This window comes from Gadus macrocephalus, chromosome 21 (assembly GCF_031168955.1).
Source record: "Gadus macrocephalus chromosome 21, ASM3116895v1".
Classification (NCBI taxonomy): Eukaryota; Metazoa; Chordata; class Actinopteri; order Gadiformes; family Gadidae; genus Gadus; species Gadus macrocephalus.
In genome coordinates, this window is record NC_082402.1 from 4,253,082 (window position 1) to 4,271,967 (window position 18,886).

General features: G+C 45.5%; 1 protein-coding gene across 2 annotated transcripts; it reads left to right on the forward strand.

The window, feature by feature from the left end:
- Positions 1–5,345: 5,345 nt before the first annotated feature.
- agbl5 (AGBL carboxypeptidase 5) lies at positions 5,346–18,836 on the forward strand. Of its 2 annotated transcripts, XM_060041995.1 has the most exons (17): positions 5,346–5,472; positions 6,109–6,407; positions 6,735–6,906; positions 7,219–7,385; positions 7,850–8,027; positions 9,005–9,183; positions 9,645–10,218; positions 10,673–10,842; positions 11,212–11,347; positions 12,441–12,661; positions 13,203–13,486; positions 14,153–14,344; positions 16,745–16,881; positions 17,151–17,203; positions 17,326–17,498; positions 17,701–17,801; positions 17,929–18,836. In XM_060041995.1, exons 2-17 carry the CDS (start codon positions 6,190–6,192, stop codon positions 18,001–18,003), a joined length of 3,030 nt encoding a protein of 1,009 aa, XP_059897978.1. In that variant the 5' UTR covers positions 5,346–5,472; positions 6,109–6,189; the 3' UTR covers positions 18,004–18,836. The 2 variants fall into 2 exon arrangements, with proteins under 2 accessions (XP_059897978.1, XP_059897979.1); XM_060041996.1 differs by lacking the exon at positions 14,153–14,344.
- Positions 18,837–18,886: the final 50 nt, after the last annotated feature.

Here is an 18,886-nt window from a genome sequence, read left to right on the forward strand (position 1 = left end):
TCCAGTGGTTTCCTGAATGAGGGGCCTTCACAGATGCAAACGGTGCAGCTTTAGTCAGCCTGAGGACAGGAAGGAGGTCATCTGTTCAGAAGACCACCCAGTGGAGGGGGGTGGCTCTTGAGGAGCAGGATCCATATGGGGATGGCCCCAAATAAGACCTTCTTGGAAAGGAAACTGTTCCTGAGGAGTCACGATGCCTGGAGGGGACTGTTGAATGTGTTCCATGGTTCTCTTGTGTCAGACTGAAGTTGTGTTTTAGTCTTTGAGATGAGGAGCCCCTTCATCTCCCCCTGATTTTTCTCCTTCTGAATCCCTGTCTCCATCTTTAAGAACATTCCAGTCCATGTAACTGACGTCACGACAGTTTCTCAAACACTCGGTTTCCCCTGAGGGGGCGTGTCTACAGACCTGTAGACTCGAGACAGCTCTGTATCCCAGTATGCACCTCTGCTCACTCAGACCACACCCTCAGTGTCAGTAAAGCCACACTCATGTGATGAAGATGCAGAGCTCAGGAGAGTTGAATGAAAGAAGACTGAAGATATTAGAACCCAACCAATTACTCCAGCTTACAACAATAACTTGGAGCCTGTAACCATTTTAACAAATCATTAATACCAATATAAACCAAACACCTAAGTAACCCATGAACCAATAAAACATCCTTAATACTCAGATCCACCTTCAGGTAACAGGTTAACTCACCAGGAAGCCAAAATACATCAATGTGCCCAAGAGTAATGAGAAATTAATGACTTACAGTTTGCAGTTATGCTTCATGGTTAAGTTGGGATACTCACAGAACTGCAGTTAAATATCCATGATAGACCTTTGAAGGAAGGAACAGTTTACTCATGGTCCAAATTTCAAATGAGCCAAATTTTCAAATGAGTTAAACCACCACAATCCCAGATTTCCTTCACACATTATCAGTGATTTATATTCAACATACAAGTCACGTCATTTTTGCTTTGCCACACAATTCTACTTACATCAGGTTCAGATGAGATGCTCCTCTTTACTTCAAAAAGTCTTTAACCTGTGAAACTGGAAGAGATGTTAAATAAGTCACAACAGACGTCAACAAAACTGTACAAACAAATGTCCGGTTCCCTTTTAAATGAAACACACCAGATGCAACCAATTAACTAATTAAGAAAACCACCTGGCAGGCGAGCTGCGACAGGTGAACTAGTAAAACTCAATGCAGGTTCGGCACCCTGTGGTCTTCTTGGTAACAGTGAGAGGCTATTTCAGCTCTGTGTTTGATCTTAAATGACCTCCCTCATTTTAATTAAAGGGATGAGTCTGATTTGACTGATTTAGATTCAAACTTCAAAACGAAAAAAGTCTTCATTCAATTCACCTTACTTTGTGCGCGAGTGTGTGTGTGTGTGTGTGTGTGTGTGTGTGTGTGTGTGTGTGTGTGTGTGTGTGTGTGTGTGTGTGTGTGTGTGTGTGCGTGTATGAGAGTGAGAAGGAAGCTTTCATCAAAGAGACCAGGGGCCTGTACCACGAAGCTCGCTTAGAGGGTTAGCGAGGTATGTTGAGCTCAAAGCCTGGGTTAGTTGTACCACGAAAGTCGATCTCTTTTAGCGTCGCTGTATCACCATGGTGACTTATGCTCGCAACCAAACCTGGTCGGCAGCAGTTTTTTGGAGATTGGCTACTTAAATCGGCGTGCGCAGCTTCCTAGCCCCTCCTCTGACAATGGCGTCACCATTTGTCGGTGTTCCCGTGGACCGCGGCGCACTTCTCGTACAGGCGTCTCTCCGGTGACAGAGGGTTTTACGGGACAGAACCGATCCCTTAGCATTGTCTGACGATATTCAGATTTCAGACTTTATTGTCATTGTGCAAACAACGAAATTGGGGTTCTTCATGAGAGATACAGATTCTCATCAGAGGGTGTTCGTTATTTGATCGTCCTTTTGGACCTTATGTAGACAATACTTGGGGTGCGTCCCATTTCTACCCCTTATCCCTCCCCCTTACCCCTCCCCCTTGGTTTGAAGGGGTAAGGGTGTCCCAATTCTCATTTTGGTTAAGGGGTAGGGCGAAGACAAAAGGCTACGTAGCCCTTGAAACGAAGCGATCACTAGTCAAGTTTGTTTTGAATCACTAGAAGCCGATGCTAATGTGTTCCGCTATCGCTATTTGTTGAGATAGATATCCGATATCCCTTGACATGACATGTTAAGGTTTCAAGTAACATTTGTGTGCAGTGGATATGCTTACTACTACTATTCCTTGGTTGATTATACCGGCGCACTGCTTTGATATCGGTAAAGCTGCCACCAAGGCTACTTCGCTCGCCTGTCAAACTGAAGATTTCCTTTCCACCTATACCTCAGGGACACCACAGGAGACCAGACGGCTCATTAATTTCAGGGGGACCAGGGACAATGAGTTCCTAAAATCGAAAATGATCGCCAGAAAACAGTGGGAGTGAGTCTTACGTTGTTCAATCTTTTCATTCTTGCGTCTGTTTTCTACTTTGGTATTTCTGTGTTGAGCTCAATAGCCCACTGAATGTCTGTGTCATTATACCAATTGCCTAATGAATGTATCAACCAAACGAGACCATTGTTTTTGTTGTAATTTAGTATTTTGGGGTGTGTGTGTGTGTGTGTGTGTGTGTGTGTGTAGCAAAGCTAAGTTTAATTTGATTTTGTTTTATTTTTTATCATTGTTCATACCTTTTTTTATGTGAACTCCACCAAATATTGGTTCCTAAGTAAGTTGGTTTCGTTGTTCCCTATGGCATGCCTTTTGTTTCCCTGGGGAGTGGTTTGGCGTTGCACCTGTGTGTACCTGTGTGTACCTGTGTGCATGTGCAATGACAACAAATAAAATCCTATCCTATCCTATCCTATGGCAATGTTTTGATATGTTGAGGGGAGTGTCTTATGTCTGCATTTATTTGAAAGAGCATATGCACAGAAAAGCAGACGGACAGAGTTACAATGGAGATCCAGCGAGTTTTTAAAGCCATGTGACGCGTCGCATCACATTGGGAAGTTAACGCCAGCATTTCTGACATTTTTATCCACTAATTCATTATGTTATGTGAGGCAACGCAACGTATGCTTGATCTGAAACATGCCTACTCGTGGCTTCTGTTGACATAGCAGTCAGCGACGATGAAGCCACGTAATGGAGGGGCGTCCCATTTCTTAGGGGAACGTTTTACCCCTCTGTATTGAGGGGCAAGGGGAAGGGGTAAGGGGGAGGGGTAAGGGGAAGGGGTAAGGGCTAGAAATGGGATTGGGCCTTACTGTTGCGCATTGGCATTGTGTCTCCGTGACAGAGTGCTAGAGTGGAGGTAGCGCGTCAGTCTTGAATTTCTGCGCCACTCCCAAGTGACGCGAATTTATGTGAAGCTTAAAAAGTCCCAACTCTCATGCATATGGAATACTTATTCATTAAAGCTTATGGAATTATATTTTTGTGCTTATTTCGAACTTGAACCCATATTTTCAAGGCCGTGCTGGCACCACATCTATGGGGGTAAAATGCATGATGATAGACCGGTGAATTTGAACCCCGGTCGCTGGCGTTCGGGTCTTATAGGCCTACTAATCCACTACGCTACAGCCGCTACCTGTCAGCGGTTGAAAACATGCTATACATTTCTTACATAGGGTGTATTTAAAGTGAATTCCCTAAATGATAGAATAAGGCAGGATGGACGTTGCTTATGCATTTTTTAATCATCATTCTATTTGGATTAATGGCGAACAATTCTGCATTTGGCATAGTTATTTTACAGACAATATGCAGAATCTTTTCACTTATACACATATAGACTGCTTGATCTATCGTAAAGGTGAGAAAAATTACGCTAAAAACGCCCCTTTCAAGTGAACGCGCACTGAACCAAAAGCGGAAAACCTGGTTCAACTAATTGAATCTAAAGTGAGCTTCGTGGTACCATTTAACTCTGATTGCGAGTTGCGGCTCTGTCGAGCCAGGTTTTCCCAAGAAAGCCTGGGTGTATGTTCAGCGAGGTTCGTGGTATACCCCACAGAGAAACTCATTCACTGGTTAAACTGGAGTCAAACAAACTATACAATACAAACTAGATACCCCCCCACACACACACACACACACACACACACACACACACACACACACACACACACACACACACACACACACACACACACACACACACACACACACACACACAAAAGATACACTCCATACAGTTCTGGTCACACACACACACACAACACACACAACTATTTGTGTGTGTGTGTGTGTGTGTGTGTGTGTGTGTGTGTGTGTGTGTGTGTGTGTGTGTGTGTGTGTGTGTGTGTGTGTGTGTGTGTGTGTGTAGTCATTGCAGACGGTTTGCTCATTTCACGGAGGAGGGCAGAGAGATGGCAAGAGGAACTCTACCACCTATCTTCGGTATCCCGAGGAAGCACAAAGTGTCCGAAATGGAGGAGACATAATATTTGTCTTATCTTTATTTCTTTATTTTTTATTGGTTTGTTTGAAGAGAAGAGCAGAAAATAAAATTGATAATAATGGATACCAATTCCAAGAAACATATTATTTGAAACAAAATGAAATCATATATTGATGGTTATTAAGCACACAATATACACCGCAAGAAAATAAAAAATAAATTTGCAAAGCAAACAATTTCTGTTCCCCCTTTCTTCATTTGTCACGTGAAGTCGTTTCCCATTTTGTTATACTTTTCCATCATTGCCAGTACTTTTTTTTTTTTATTATATGAGTATTAATTTAAACAAAAATAAATAAATATAAAGGGAAAAGTCGACTCTCTCTAGCTTTCAATTCAATCCTGTTATTTGTTAGTTTTAATCCGACTGTACATTACTTTGAAAGGATGAACCTCAGTTTTGTGATTTAGACCTCACTTGACCTCACTCCCAGAGGTCCACGGTGCAATGTTTTTTTTCACCACCTCAGTCAGTTTAGGGTTCCTAAATTGGCCCTCAGCTATAAAACATTCAGAACCCTTGTTGTAGACCAACTTCGGAAAACTGTAGTTCCACCATAGAAACGCTAGAGGTCAGCAATACTCCCCGTCGCGCAATGACGTCGGTTAGGAAAAGTGGGGTCGATTTCATTTTAAACAGCGCTGTCTTTTATCTATGTTAGAAAGGAAGCACATTTTCATCTCTCCTTGACCCGATGACGTTTTCCACAAAGGTAAAGTAAAGGATAGGAGATTTGACTATTCGTAGAGGAATAGGGACACAGCTAAGGAGTCTCACCGCGTCCGCCATCTTGTCGTCACGTGACAGCACTTGGACGTTGGATGTCCATGTCCTACAGGCTGCAGCGAGACGTTACGCCACGTGGGGGCGTCGGTTGGCGGCCTGACGTCACCGCGTCGCTCAGTGGGTTTGTTTGGGTGGAAGAAGGGGGCAGGTTCTACATGACAGTGAAAAGGACGTGAAAACAAACCATGGATATCGGCCAAGTGTAGCAGTAAGACATTCGTTATATGAGCTCTGTACAGCAAAAATATTTTTTATCGCAACAGCTTATAACGACAATAGCTGTGTTGTACAATTTGATTGAGGTTTATTGTGTATAACCCGCTAGCGTTGTAGCTTACTAGCTCAATAAGGTTGACCATTGACAAATAATTGACAATTACTGTATGGCTATAGCCTATTACCATCCTTCTTCATTTAATCGGTGCTTTTGCGTCGTTTTTAATCTCTCTTTGCATCAATATGATGTTGACATTCTCTAAATTTTGCCTCGATATAAATCAATTGTGGTTAATGTTACTAGATATTGTCTTTACAATCATGTAATTCAGATCACTGAGGCTGAAACTGACCATCGACCGATAAGCGAATGTCTCCATTAACTATTCCTTATGTATTATAAGAGTTACGAAAAAAAATTGTCTGGTTTGTCAAAATTAAATGATGCTAATCAACCATCTCCCATATCAACCCACTATCAAAGAGATCATCAATCTTTATTCAGTGTACATCCTGCATTTAAACCTTTGTGCTCCCTTATTCGACGTCCTGTATCGGTAATTTTCATATATATGTGGCTGCATATGTTTATTCATAGTTGCATCTTTATGTGTCTTATCAAAAACAGGCCATCTGCATCCAGGGAGCTGGCTTGTTCTGACCCAAGAGCCATAGGTGGAGGGAGCAGAGGCGACCGCAGCACAGAATAATGGAGGCCCGCTTCGGTAACGTGGTGTTCAGCTCCAGCTTTGACTCAGGGAACCTGGCCCGAGTGGAAAAGGTGGAGAAGGGCAGTTGCTCCCCCCCGGCTGCCACAGCCTCGACCGGGGGCGCTTTCTCAGGGCCGACCCCCACAGTACCGGACTATGAGTTCAACGTGTGGACGCAGCCAGACTGTGCCGGGACAGAGCATGAGAATGGAAATAGGTCGGTGTCTATGGCGATACTCAACTGTCTATGTCGCTGGCTTTATCTCAACTGTCCTTTACTTTAAGTCTCTGTTTGATATATATTTCAGCTTTTTTGGTATTTTGTAATGGCCTATTTTACTGCTTCTATGTCTATGACATGTTGTTTTGTTTCTGAAACACAATGTGCACCCTCTTTTCTCTGCCACATACGTGTGTAATTCCAAATGTTGTTATTAATGTTGACCAGGGCCGTAAACACAGCCCTGGTCGCTTCTTCCATCCTCTCACTTATGTTTTTCTTTTTGTTGTTGTTGTTGTTGTGGCTGTGTGTGTGTTCTGCCAGGTCGTGGTTCTACTTCAGCGTGCGTGGGGCGTCTCCAGGCAAGCTGCTGAAGGTGACCGTGATGAACATGAATAAGCAGAACAAGTTGTACAGCCAGGGCATGGCCCCGCTGGTACGCACCGTTCCCGGCAAGACTCGCTGGGAGAGGGTCCGCGACAGGCCCACCTTCGAGGTGGGTGTGGGCGTGTGTGTGAGTGTGTTATGATGTGTGTATGGGAAAGTTACAAATATAATGGAAACTAAAATGCTGTTAAAATACAAAGATCATACAGAAATGTATAAAAGTGGCAATTACAAATTAGTTTAGGCAATTACATAAAATAAATAAGATTGATTGTGCAGTTGGAGAACAGTGTTAGACACGGCACAGACATAGCGTTTAGTATAGTAAGGGGAAAGTGTAGTATCATGTAATGGAAATCGATGTGAGCATGACCAAAACCAACTGCTCTTTCCCCTTGTCCCCCTTCCACGTGTCATCCAGATGGTGGAGAGCCAGTTCACCCTTTCTTTCAGCCACCGGCTGTCAGAGACGAGGGGCGCCTCCACCTTCTTCTCCTTCTGCTTCCCCTTCTCCTACAGCGAGAGCCAGGACATGTTGCAGCAGCTGGACCAGAGCTACCCCAACAATGCTGTCCTCCACCCCGGCAGGTAAGGCAGGTCGCACAGGTCCGCAAAAATGCCCCACACGCAACGTTTTCCCACAGCTGAAACGGAGAGAGCGAAATAGTGGGTGGTATCTGGGTTGTAACTGTGCCTGTCACAGTGAGGACGGAAATAGAGTCGTGTTTTTCACCATCAAGGATAAACTGGAGGTTCCGGAGGAGTGTATAAAAATTCCTGTATTTGTTGCACTTTGGGGAGAGCATTTTCACCAAATGTGCAATAACTCAGCATTTTCATGAGCCACTTAATAGTTCATGTACATCATATTCATGCATCCATTTTTATATGCACTTTTTACTCCTGATATTTGTACATTTTATATCGCCTGTATTGTTGGTTTCATATTTCTTACTTTATTCGATCAATTCAATTTATTTTCCCATTACTTGCATAATTCAAACGGAGCAAGTATGTTTTTGCCATTCATCCACCGTCTCCCCCCACCCTAGTCCCCCAGAGAGTGTGTACTACCACCGGGAGCTTCTGTGTCACTCACTGGACGGCAACAGGGTGGACCTCCTCACCGTCACCAACTGCGGCGGCATGGAGGATGAGCGGGAGGCCCGGCTGCCCAAGTTGTTCCCCGACACGGACACCCCGCGGCCCCACCGTTTCCCCGGCAAACGGGTACACGTTTATACCAATGACAATACTCTCTCTCTCTCTCTCTCTCTCTCTCTCTCTCTCTCTCTCTCTCTCTCTCTCTCTCTCTCTCTCTCTCTCTCTCTCTCTCTCTCTGTATCCGTCTCTCTCTCTCTCTCTCTCTCTCTCTCTCTCTCTCTGTATCCGTCTCTCTCTCTCTCTCTCTCTCTCTCTCTCTCTCTCTCTCTCTCTCTCTCTCTCTCTCTCTCTCTCTCTCTCTCTCTCTCTCTCTCTGTATCTGTCTCTCTCTCTCTCTCTCTCTCTCTCTGTATCCGTCTCTCTCTCTCTCTCTCTCTCTGTATCCGTCTCTCTCTCTCTCTCTCTCTCTGTATCCGTCTCTCTCTCTCTCTCTCTCTCTCTCTGTCTGTCTCTGTCTCTCTCTCTCTCTCTGTCTGTCTGTCTGTCTGTCTGTCTGTCTGTCTGTCTGTCTGTCTGTCTGTCTGTCTGTCTGTCTGTCTGTCTGTCTGTCTGTCTGTCTGTCTGTCTGTCTGTCGCTCTCGCTCTCTTGCTCTCTCTCTGTCTCATCATTTGTGTCATCAAACAGGATTTGTGGCATTATCTGTGAACAGCTCGTAAACTGGTACACCACGGTCGCTCCGTCCTTGGCCTACGCAGAGGCCCTGAAAAATGTAGATGTTGTATAACTCTGAAACCGTTAGGTGCGTGTTCACATCAAGCGGGGATCTCTCTTGAACTACCCCCAGGTGTAAACAGGCTTTCCACGTGAACCACTAGGCTACCATGGCCCCACATCTATACTGTCTGATTACAAATCCTTTCATAATAATATTTATTTAACCGGGACAATGTACGGTTAGAAGCTGTCCCAGAATCAGCTAGAAAGCTCAATCTCATCTGTAGTCCCCTGCGAGGTCACACACAAGCAAAGACAGACACGTTTCGCAAAATAGTTCACAGCAGAAGTCACATCGGCCGACCCGCTCAATCCGATTGGCCCGTAGGTGTTCTTCCTCAGCAGCCGCGTGCACCCGGGGGAGACGCCGGCGGCGTTTGTGTTCAACGGCTTCCTGGCCTTCATCCTGCGGCGGGACGACCCGCGCGCCCAGGCCCTGCGCAGCATGTTCGTCTTCAAGCTCATCCCCATGCTGAACCCCGACGGTGTGGTGCGCGGCCATTACAGGTAGCTGCAATGGCCTCCTGGTCACATGACCCTTTGTTTTGGTATGGGCTCTGTGAAGAGTGGAGTCCAAAGCACGTGTCTAGTTAAGGACTCTTTCAAAGGTGATGATGTGAATTCATTGAGTTGGGTGAATGCAGACCATCCATAAGAAATAAGGATACGGTTAAACGACAGTAAATAGTTGAAACGGTTAATATCCACATAGCCTACATTTCACATAAAAGGTTTAACTGGTGTCTCATTCAAGTATTGGTTTGAGCTTGCAATAGCAACACTCTGAATCTGTAATCCCCAGAGGTTTTTTACAGTAGTGTCGCTTTACTTTGGGTTGTCAATTATTTATGTGTCACTGACTCAGGGTCAAAAGGATTCTTTGTAATAACACTGTTTAAATATTTCTCTCTCTTTCTCGCTCTCTCTCTCCCCCCCCCTCCCTCCCTCCCTCTCTCTCTGACCCACAGAACCGACTCCAGGGGCGTCAACCTGAACAGACAGTACCTCAACCCCAGCCCCGAGCTCCACCCTTCCATCTACGCTGCCAAGACCCTGCTCCTCTACCACCACCAACAACACCCCCACCCACACCCCAACACGACGCTCCACCCCCTGGCAACCGCGGCGGAGGCAGACTCCGCCCCCCAAAGCCCCCCGTTGGCCCCGCTGGGCGACAAGGCGTCGACCAATCAGCCGCAGCCGCCGCTCCCCCTCACCCCCATGGAGGTCAGCCTGAATCAGCGCAACGCCGAGAAGGACGGGGCCGCGCCCCTCACGCCGGAGATCTCCATGGTTACGGAGGAGAACGCGTGGCCCGCCGCCGAGATGGGAAAGGGCGTTGAGACCAATGGGCTGAGTCCGTCGCCCGCGGTTACGGCGACGTCAGAGACGGCGTGCGCCATCGAGGAGGCCGTCGGGCAGGGCGACGAGCCGGTCTCCACCCAAGAAGGGGGCGTGGCCTATTATGTTGACTTGCACGGCCACGCCTCCAAGCGCGGCTGCTTCATGTACGGGAACAGCCTTCCGAACGAAGCCCAGCAGGTTGGATTGAGTTGTTTTGGGACACGGAACATTTTGGCCCAATCCCATTTCTACCCCTTACCCCTTCCCCTTACCCCTCCCCCCTTCCCCTTCCCCCTTCAAAACAAGGGGGAGGGGGAAGGGGAAGGGGTAAGGGGTAGAAATGGGATTGGGCCTTTATATCCATCAGCAATTATGTTTCTAGAGGTTTATGCATGGGTCCCTTCTGTATGGTTTTTATAATGACATATGATAGAGTAACACGGCACAGGGTTTTCAGTCTGCAAAAGAGACAGGATAATAATGTATTCTACCCTTTGATTATTTGAGCCCAGAGCACTCAGGTCCTGCCCTTGAAAACACACAAAGACATGTAGAGATGCAGTAGCTACAAAATAAACAACTCTAATAGGCTCCCTTTTTTGCCTTTTCTCTTCCTTTCTGTCTCTCTCTCTCTCCCCCCTCCCTCCCACAGGTGGAGAACATGCTGTACCCGCGGCTCATCGCATTGAACTCGGCAAACTTTGACTTCCAGGGCTGCAACTTCTCCGAGAAGAACATGTATGCCAGGGACAGGCGCGACGGCCTGTCCAAGGAGGGCAGCGGGAGGGTGGCCATCTACAAGGCCATGGGGCTGCTGCACAGGTGGGACGCTAGGCGGAGCTAAGCAATGCTATCCTTAGTGAATGTTAACGAGATAGGGAAACGTTTCTGAACACTTTAGCGCCATTCCTCTTTGGCAGAGTTTGTTCGGTCCATTACTATTCATGATAGTCTGCTCCCTGTGGATCTCTATTTGGCTACCTGAGCGATTTAAGCATGAGCGAGTTAAGCACGGTTACACACCAGTATACAACGTTAAAGTCGCAGCATCGCACACAAAAACAGTCGTTCAGCTAGAATGTCGAAGTCCTTCTTTGACACATTTACCGTCACGCTCATGTTTAAATCAGTCAGGCTTGGCTGTCGGGCTGTGTGTGACAACGACGCACGTGACTTCCCTCCCCGTCTCAGTTACACGCTGGAGTGCAACTACAACACAGGAAGAGCCATGAACTCCATCCCACCCGCTTGCCATGACAACGGACGGGCCACGCCCCCTCCCACCCCTTCCTTCCCGCCTAAATACACTCCAGAAATATATGAACAGGTGAGAAAAAAAACTGTACAACCCCATTGGCTAGCAAGCAGATATTTATTGGGATTAGGAGGCATGTACTTAAATGTGATTATGGGAATCAATGTATTATTAGCGCATGAGTTTACATGCGCTTTTTATTTCGGTTTATGTGATTGTTTCATTTTGTGAGCGCCACCCATTGGTTGTGGTCCTGATTCTTTCGGGTGTGTATTTTTGTTCTGTATGGCTGCAGAGACGTTTCCAACATCATTTGATTTGATTGGGTTGGGTTCATTATACTGCAATTTCGGCAAACGCACTCATGAATACTTGAAATACAAAGCACACAATAACTTTGTGAAGACTGTTATTACACTTAAAGTGAGCAATCCTATTTAAGCCTTATATTCCAAATTAAGTTTCAGGGTTGTTGTGTTTTTTGAGGGTACTCGATACTTGATACCCATAACTCCCTTCAAGTTATCCATTAGAATTGGTTCCAGTTAGTTTGCTTTTCCCATTTCCGCTGTCATGTACGCCCTAATTCACTTGCCTTGGGCCCTTTTTATGTGTGTGCGTGTGCGCGTTTCTGCATGTGTGTTAGTACACTTAACAGTGTTTTATATGTGTAATAAAACGTTGTTTTGTATAGATATAGTTCTCTATAAAGGCCCCTTCCATTCAATCAATAAAAGTTGGATCTATTAAATGATCTAAGGTCTGCAAATGTATCCTTAATACGTAGAAATAGTACAAATCGAGCGAGCCATCTTTCTTAATCCCTCTTCCCAACTGAAAAATGAAGATTATGTTTACTTAAACTTTATTCAAGTAAACTTAAACATCCAAGTTTACCATTAATCCTAGCAGGATGATCCTTTCCAAAGAGACATACAGTGAATTCCGATACATTTGCATGTTTGCAACCGGCTGTGTTTTGTGTCTGATGATTGTCGACATCTCTCGCACGACTGTTGTTCCTGCCGCTTTGCATTTTGTGGTCCCACAACCGTTTGAAAATGCTTGTGTGACAATGGGATCTATGTATGTGTTTGTGTGTGTGTGTGTGCGTGTGCGTGCGTGTGTGTGTGTCTCTCTCTCTCTCTCTCTCTCTCTCCCTCAGGTGGGCCGTGCCGTGGCCATCTCGGCGCTGGACATGGCGGAGGGAAACCCGTGGCCCCGATTGGTGCTGTCGGAGCACAGCTGCCTGTCCAACCTGCGGGCCTCGCTCCTGAAGTACGTCCGCAACACCAAGAGCCTCAACGGCCACGGGCAGCAGGCCCCGCCACGGACCACCGCCCACCAGCCGGGGAGCAGGGCCTCGCCGCCCAAGAGCTTCAGCAGGTGGGTCGACACGCAACCACGCACGCACGCGCACACACACATCGGCCGACTCTATCGGCCGATAGAGTCGGCCAACCGATGTGTCGGCCAGGCTCTAGATAGCTGACTGGATAATTGATGTTGGATAAAAAAAGGTTAAACTCGATTATAATAATAATAATAATAATAATAATAATAATACTGCATTTTATTTATGGGCGCCTTTCTTGACACTCAAGGTCACCTTACAAAATCAAACATCCATAGTAGCAAACAACAAAAAAAAACAACAACAACGACATAATAAAACAGTGTACAAGAGAAAAACTGTGTGTTCATTCTAGTCCCAAGAATGCAATTGACTTAAAGGGAGTAGGCTTGAGTGAAAAGATCAATTTACAGGTGAGATTTGAAGGTGATAATGGAACTGGAGATTATATTAGTTTGGAGATCGTGTGACCCGAAAATCGAAATCACGATCAAAATTCAATTAATTGCACAGCCTATAGCGTCACATCCTAAAAAGCATGCGCTCTCTCTCTCTCCCTCCCCCTCCCCGCAGCTCTCTGTCCTGCTCCCCGTCAGAGCACACCCTGGGCCGCGTGCGCTCCAACAGCCACAGCAGCAGCAGCCAGACGCCCTCCCCCAAGATCCACTCCTCGCCCAGCTTCACCTTCGGCTGCCCCCCGCCGCCGTCGCTGGCGTCGCGCGCCCACGGGCAGCAGCACCACCACAACGCCCACCACCACCACAGCGCCCACCACCACCACAGCGCACACCACCACCACAGCGCACACCCGCCCATCGTGCGTGCCGGCGCAAAGCCGCAGCTCGGCCCGGTCAGAGGTAAGGAAGGCGACCGCGCGTGCGGTTCGCTGTGATCCCTTTGGGGGGGAACTGTGTTATGCGTGTGTGTGTGTGTCTGGAGCTCTCGCTCTCTCGCGCTCTTTCTTTTTTTCCTCGGGCTGCAAGCCTTTTGAGCTGCCTTTGTTATCCGGCGGACTGATATACGGTTACCCGGATGCAAACTATAACTTCAGATTGGCTGTCGTGGTTGGCTGTTCTCAGCCTTGCAATGGGTTTGACTTTGAGACGCTGACCAATGGGTTCAACGGACAGGGTGTATCCCTCATCTGAGCCTGCATACGCCATATCTCCCGCATGATTGAAGCATGATCCCAGCCCCTTTGGCCGTGTGTGTGTGTGTGTGTGTGTGTGTGTGTGTGTGTGTGTGTGTGTGTGTGTGTGTGTGTGTGTGTGTGTGTGTGTGTGTGTGTGTGTGTGTGTGTGTGTGTGTGTGTATGTTACCCTCTGCAGGCATCTGAGACGCGTGTATCTATTACTCCCTGCATGTGTCTGAGCCGTTGTTATTGTTTGTGTTTATGTGTGAGTATACAACACCCTGCATGGGTCTGAGCAATTGTGTGTGTGTGTGTGTGTGTGTGTGTGTCTATGTGTGTTTGTGTCTGTGTGTGTATGTGTGTGCGTGCGCGTGGGCCACTTTCTCTGTAGACCCTAAGGCTCCAGAGAAGAGACGCCCCACCCACCACCGCCCGGTCCTCCAGTCTCCTAGCAACACCAGTCGTACACCCCCTGTCCGCCCCCCACCCCCTTCCTCCTCCTCCTCGTCCTCGTCTTCCTCCTCCTCGGTGTGCACGGGGGCCGGCCCCTCTTGCACCCTCCCGGCCTCCGTCAGTTTGGCAGGTCTGTACACCCTCCAGCCTCCCAGTCTCTCCGTCCTGCTCCCAACCCTGCAGGCGCTCCCCCGCCCGGGGCTGCTCTCCAAACTGAGTCCCCTGCTCCTTCAGGGCCTTCCAGCCCAACAGGCTACCGACTCTCCTCCTGGGCCTAAACTGGACTGAATATAGCCTGTTCCTTTCTGATCCTCTTTCTGTAGTATGTGCGTGTGTGTGTGTGTGTGTGTGTGTGTGTGCGTGTGCCTAACCGTGTGTAGTATCAGAATGTGAGGGATTATACGTAACTTGTCTGGCAATAACCAATAGCCCTGATCTGGTTGAACAAGTGAGTAAAAACAACTACGCACTGACCCAAAGCTAATTGCTTTTAGCTCCTTTCAAAGACAATAAATGGTGCTAGCAGCTATTTAGCAAACTGAGCACATTTCTGCCTTTTTAACATTTATTCCATAGTATCGGGGGCCAGGGGGAACAGTGTAGTGGAATTTCTGTAACATTACCAACATTACTTCTTAGATAACATGTTTGTCTTTTCTGTAGCTGCTGTATACAGATCATGCACCAGGTTTTGTGTATTTGTTCTGTGAATAAAAAACCTGAGCGAAGATGGATATATATTCTCTTAATCTAATGTTTGTTGTTAATTTGGTGGAATTATATTCAGCCCAAATAATGTTTTCATCCTCATTGTTGTCACATCTTAAACCATGATGTTGTTCAAGAAAAGCTTTTTCAAAAGCCTTATCGTTTACAAATAGCTGCAGAGGAAGCTGTTAACTTATGTCCCGTAATACTGTTTTATGTAGCCAATGTTTTGTGTCTTTAGCTTTGTTGTGCAAGTCATTGTATAGTTGAATGTGGAGGCTATACGAGTGCGTCGTGCTAGGCTTAGAGGTGGGTGAGGCTTTTGTTGTCGAAAGATATTATTTTTGGAGACACGGTTAGACGTAACTTTACTGGAACTTTTTAAAGTCTACGAGTTCCAGTGCAGATCTGTGGAGCGTGAGTTCATAGGGTGTTGTCTGTAACCTAACACACTGATTATAATGGGGAACAATTATGTGGAAAGAAGGGAACTGAAATAGGGTTTTGTTTTCGGTGGTAATATGGTTGTGATACTCTGAGAGCTGTCCCCCAAAATCACCAGCTATAGTAGCATCATTATTGCTGAATTAAATTCTAATTAAATCTTTTAACTTCTTTCTTTACAAGTCGTGTTGGCAATTTCTCTCGCTTGTAGCCAGCTACTGTCTGTGCCGGTGTCGTTTGTGAGTCGTAGCGATAGCGTGTAGCCTTGTGTTGGTCTTTTCTGTACATGATGATGCTATATTTATAGCTATGATAGTTGCTTTAGTACATATCGGTTACAACTTACAATATAACCACAATGTTGGTCTCGCTCCAATGCTTCAGTTCTAATAATAACCGGTTTAACCCAGTTAAGAGGGGCATAGAAGACATAAGTGACATAAGGGAAAATTGCCTATTAAATACTAGAAAAGCCTTGGCTTCTATAAGGACTATTTCTCCAAAGTATTCATCTACAGCCATTATTCCATAGCAAAAAAAAAGGCTAATTGCCTGAAGTATGATGATATATGACTAAGTTATCTGACAGCGGAGGAAATAGATTCATTCACAAGCAGCACATAAAGAACTTTTGCCGATGAATTCTTTGACCTGCGATTTGCACTGTGAACGTTAATGTGATGTGTTTTAGCAGCGGTATTGCTCCTTAAATGTCTTTTTTTAGTTTTTTGCACTGTTGAGGTTGAGAAAAGGAAGAAAACTACGCATAAACGTTCATATGCACATTCCCTTTGAGGCATTCCTGATTAATTTGACCCTTCATGAAGCTATACATGGTGCGAACCTAGATGATGAGAACGTTTGGTTCTGGGTGAAGCCCTTACTGATATCCGCCCCCCCTTTAAGTGCGCCGCTCTTCTAATCCGTCGGATTTCTGTAATAAAATCTATGCCTTTAAATGAAGGAACTCCTCTGTGTGAACTCTGCTTTATGACTCTGTGGGTGATTTCGTGTGGATGTGTGTCCATGATCGCTCCATACATGCATGTGTGGATTTGTGTGATTGTGTGCTGCATCTGTCCTTTCTCATTTCTATTTTGATCACCTCGACTGATCTATCCTTAACATTTAATCACTTGCATTGAGCCTAATTATTAAATTAGTTGGTCCGAAACATTACAATTAAATCACCCTGATTTACCAGTGCAGAAGTTATTATATTTTAGACTCATCTATTCTGCATATAAATATGGACAAAATAATACAAAAAAATGAAATAAAACTGATTCTAATATTTGTTGGCCTATTTTTAAGTATGTCTCTACCAACCACCAATCATCTCATCCACCTCTTTTCTGTGGCACGCTTTGATTGACAGGCCTCAGCTGCCCAGACCTACAGGTTGGTGGAGCTGGGGGCGTGACCAGGAAGGCCTTCCCCATTCGGATTGGGCGAGGAGGAAAAGGGGGGCGGAGCCTACTGTCCACACATCCCCCTACAGAGGGACACGCCAAGGTTAGTAAGCCTCGAATTGGATGGGTTTGTTGTCATGCAAGGAGGTTGGAAGCACTTTTTAACCTTGTCCATTTGTCATTGTTGTCTCCAGACAAGCTTCATTTATTAAATGTGCTTCCTCTCTACAAGTCTAATTTAATTGAAATACTGTAGCTGAAGAAACTGGCCAATTAGGTTACACAAAAAAGCAAAGAGGAAGGTGAGTTTGGCTTGCAGGGACATAAAGGCATTGACTCTCTCTCTCTCTCTCTCTCTCTCTCTGGCCCCAGAGTGCTAAAAATACTGGACCTGATCACATCCTTTCCTCCATTGAGTTCAGCAAGTGAGTGTGATGCACAAAACACTGTCTTAATGTAGAAAAACATGGACAACGTTTTTTCCAGTCAATGTTCAATCAATATGTGGTGAGAGGTTTACTGACACCACCTGTTGTAACCTGCACAGGTGTGCCCTGCAACCCCGGAAAAGTCGTGTCCCCATTATAAGTGCGGGATCAATGGAGACTCCGCCCACACACTGTAAAAGCCCCACCTCTTCGAGTGGCACGTCAACATCCTCCACAATGAGGGTGTGGAAAATCGTCAAACCAGGCATTCGCAGGCCGCTCTCGTTCTCAGGTATCATGACTAAAACCCACACAAACACACTGAAGTGCCTTCCATTACTTAAAGAGTGCAGACCAGGGTAATATTCCTATATCGCTATATGAAAGAAAAGTTGATTATTATTATTTTATTTTTTATTTTGACTAACAAAACAAACCTATGATCATACACAGTTTATTTATCTTTCTAATTTTCCTTCTTTTATATGCTCTAGGTGTATCTGGGGTTGAGCATTGTCTCCAGCAAGTTGTCTCCATCTATCAACCGGACACTCTCATAGAAGCCTTACCTGAGCCAGATCAACTGCAGCGTCAGGTACCTGAATGATCATAATTAGTTGTTACAAAAATTGCATTCCCACTGATTTTATTTTCAATAAAATAAAAAAATATATTTTCTTTTTTACTTAACCGACCGCAACGTGTTTCTTCTATCGTCCAAGGTGACCGATCCGGCGATCTCGCTATCTGACCCTGTCCTTTCCTGTGAAACAGCGCCTATGTGTGGCGAGGCCTAAGGACTACAATCATTTAGAATGGGACCAGTTGGCGTGCATCGCTATCCGCGCGATTACTGTGAGGTTAACTGGCCACGGAGTCATCAAAGCCATTTACAGCACATCCGATTGACATATCTGATATTTAAACTAAGACAGATTTGTCAGTTTCGCCAATGCGAAGAAAATCAACAGTATCCATACTGTGTGCAATGCAATATTTAATATTTATTTATTCAACACTATTCCTGTGCTTAGCATGAGGGTAGACTATGGTCCTGATGGCCATTAGAACGGTTGGGGGGATGAGTGCCTTACTGAAGTGCATCTCATTTTATGTGATTGAAGACACAATCCCTTTTATTCCAGATGAAAATGGGGACCAGCTGTTATTTTTACCTTTAAAAACTATGTACGCTCAAATTAGATAGTTCCTCGTTTGTCCTAGTTTATTCTAAATTGCTCCTGAATGCACTCCTGTGACATGTTGCACTGTAAAACTACCTTTTTCTGCCACCTTCAAATAAGTCAAAAGTGGCTTGTGTTCGTACCAGCTGGCAGAGTAGCACTTTGAACTGAATTTTTACATGTTGTTGGCTTTTTTCAAAGTATGCTGTGTTTTTAGTGTGTTGTGTATGTAAATCGATGTGTTCGAAAAATTTCATTGACATTATTTACCTCCACCTTGATGTTTTCGATCGAGTTTATGAACCACAGGTTTGAAGCAATTTCAAACAAATGTTGAAAGGCCGTGTCAGGTGAAAAATGCTCCAGTACAAATACTTTGACAAAAATACCATGCGGCCTCAGACAACCACTGTAATCTTTCAATAAACAACAGCCTTATAATCTCACTGCAGTCTTTTTTTTTTTTTTTTTTCATTTCATACACTGAAGAAAACTG

Bases quoted from the DNA above. Each gene is read 5' to 3' on its own strand.
- agbl5 (XM_060041995.1), top strand. From the start codon at position 6,190: ATGGAGGCCCGCTTCGGTAACGTGGTGTTCAGCTCCAGCTTTGACTCA. The intron at 10,219-10,672 runs GTTGGATTGAGT...TCCCTCCCACAG, and splicing joins TTCCGAACGAAGCCCAGCAG to GTGGAGAACATGCTGTACCC. The intron at 11,348-12,440 runs GTGAGAAAAAAA...TCTCTCCCTCAG, and splicing joins CTCCAGAAATATATGAACAG to GTGGGCCGTGCCGTGGCCAT.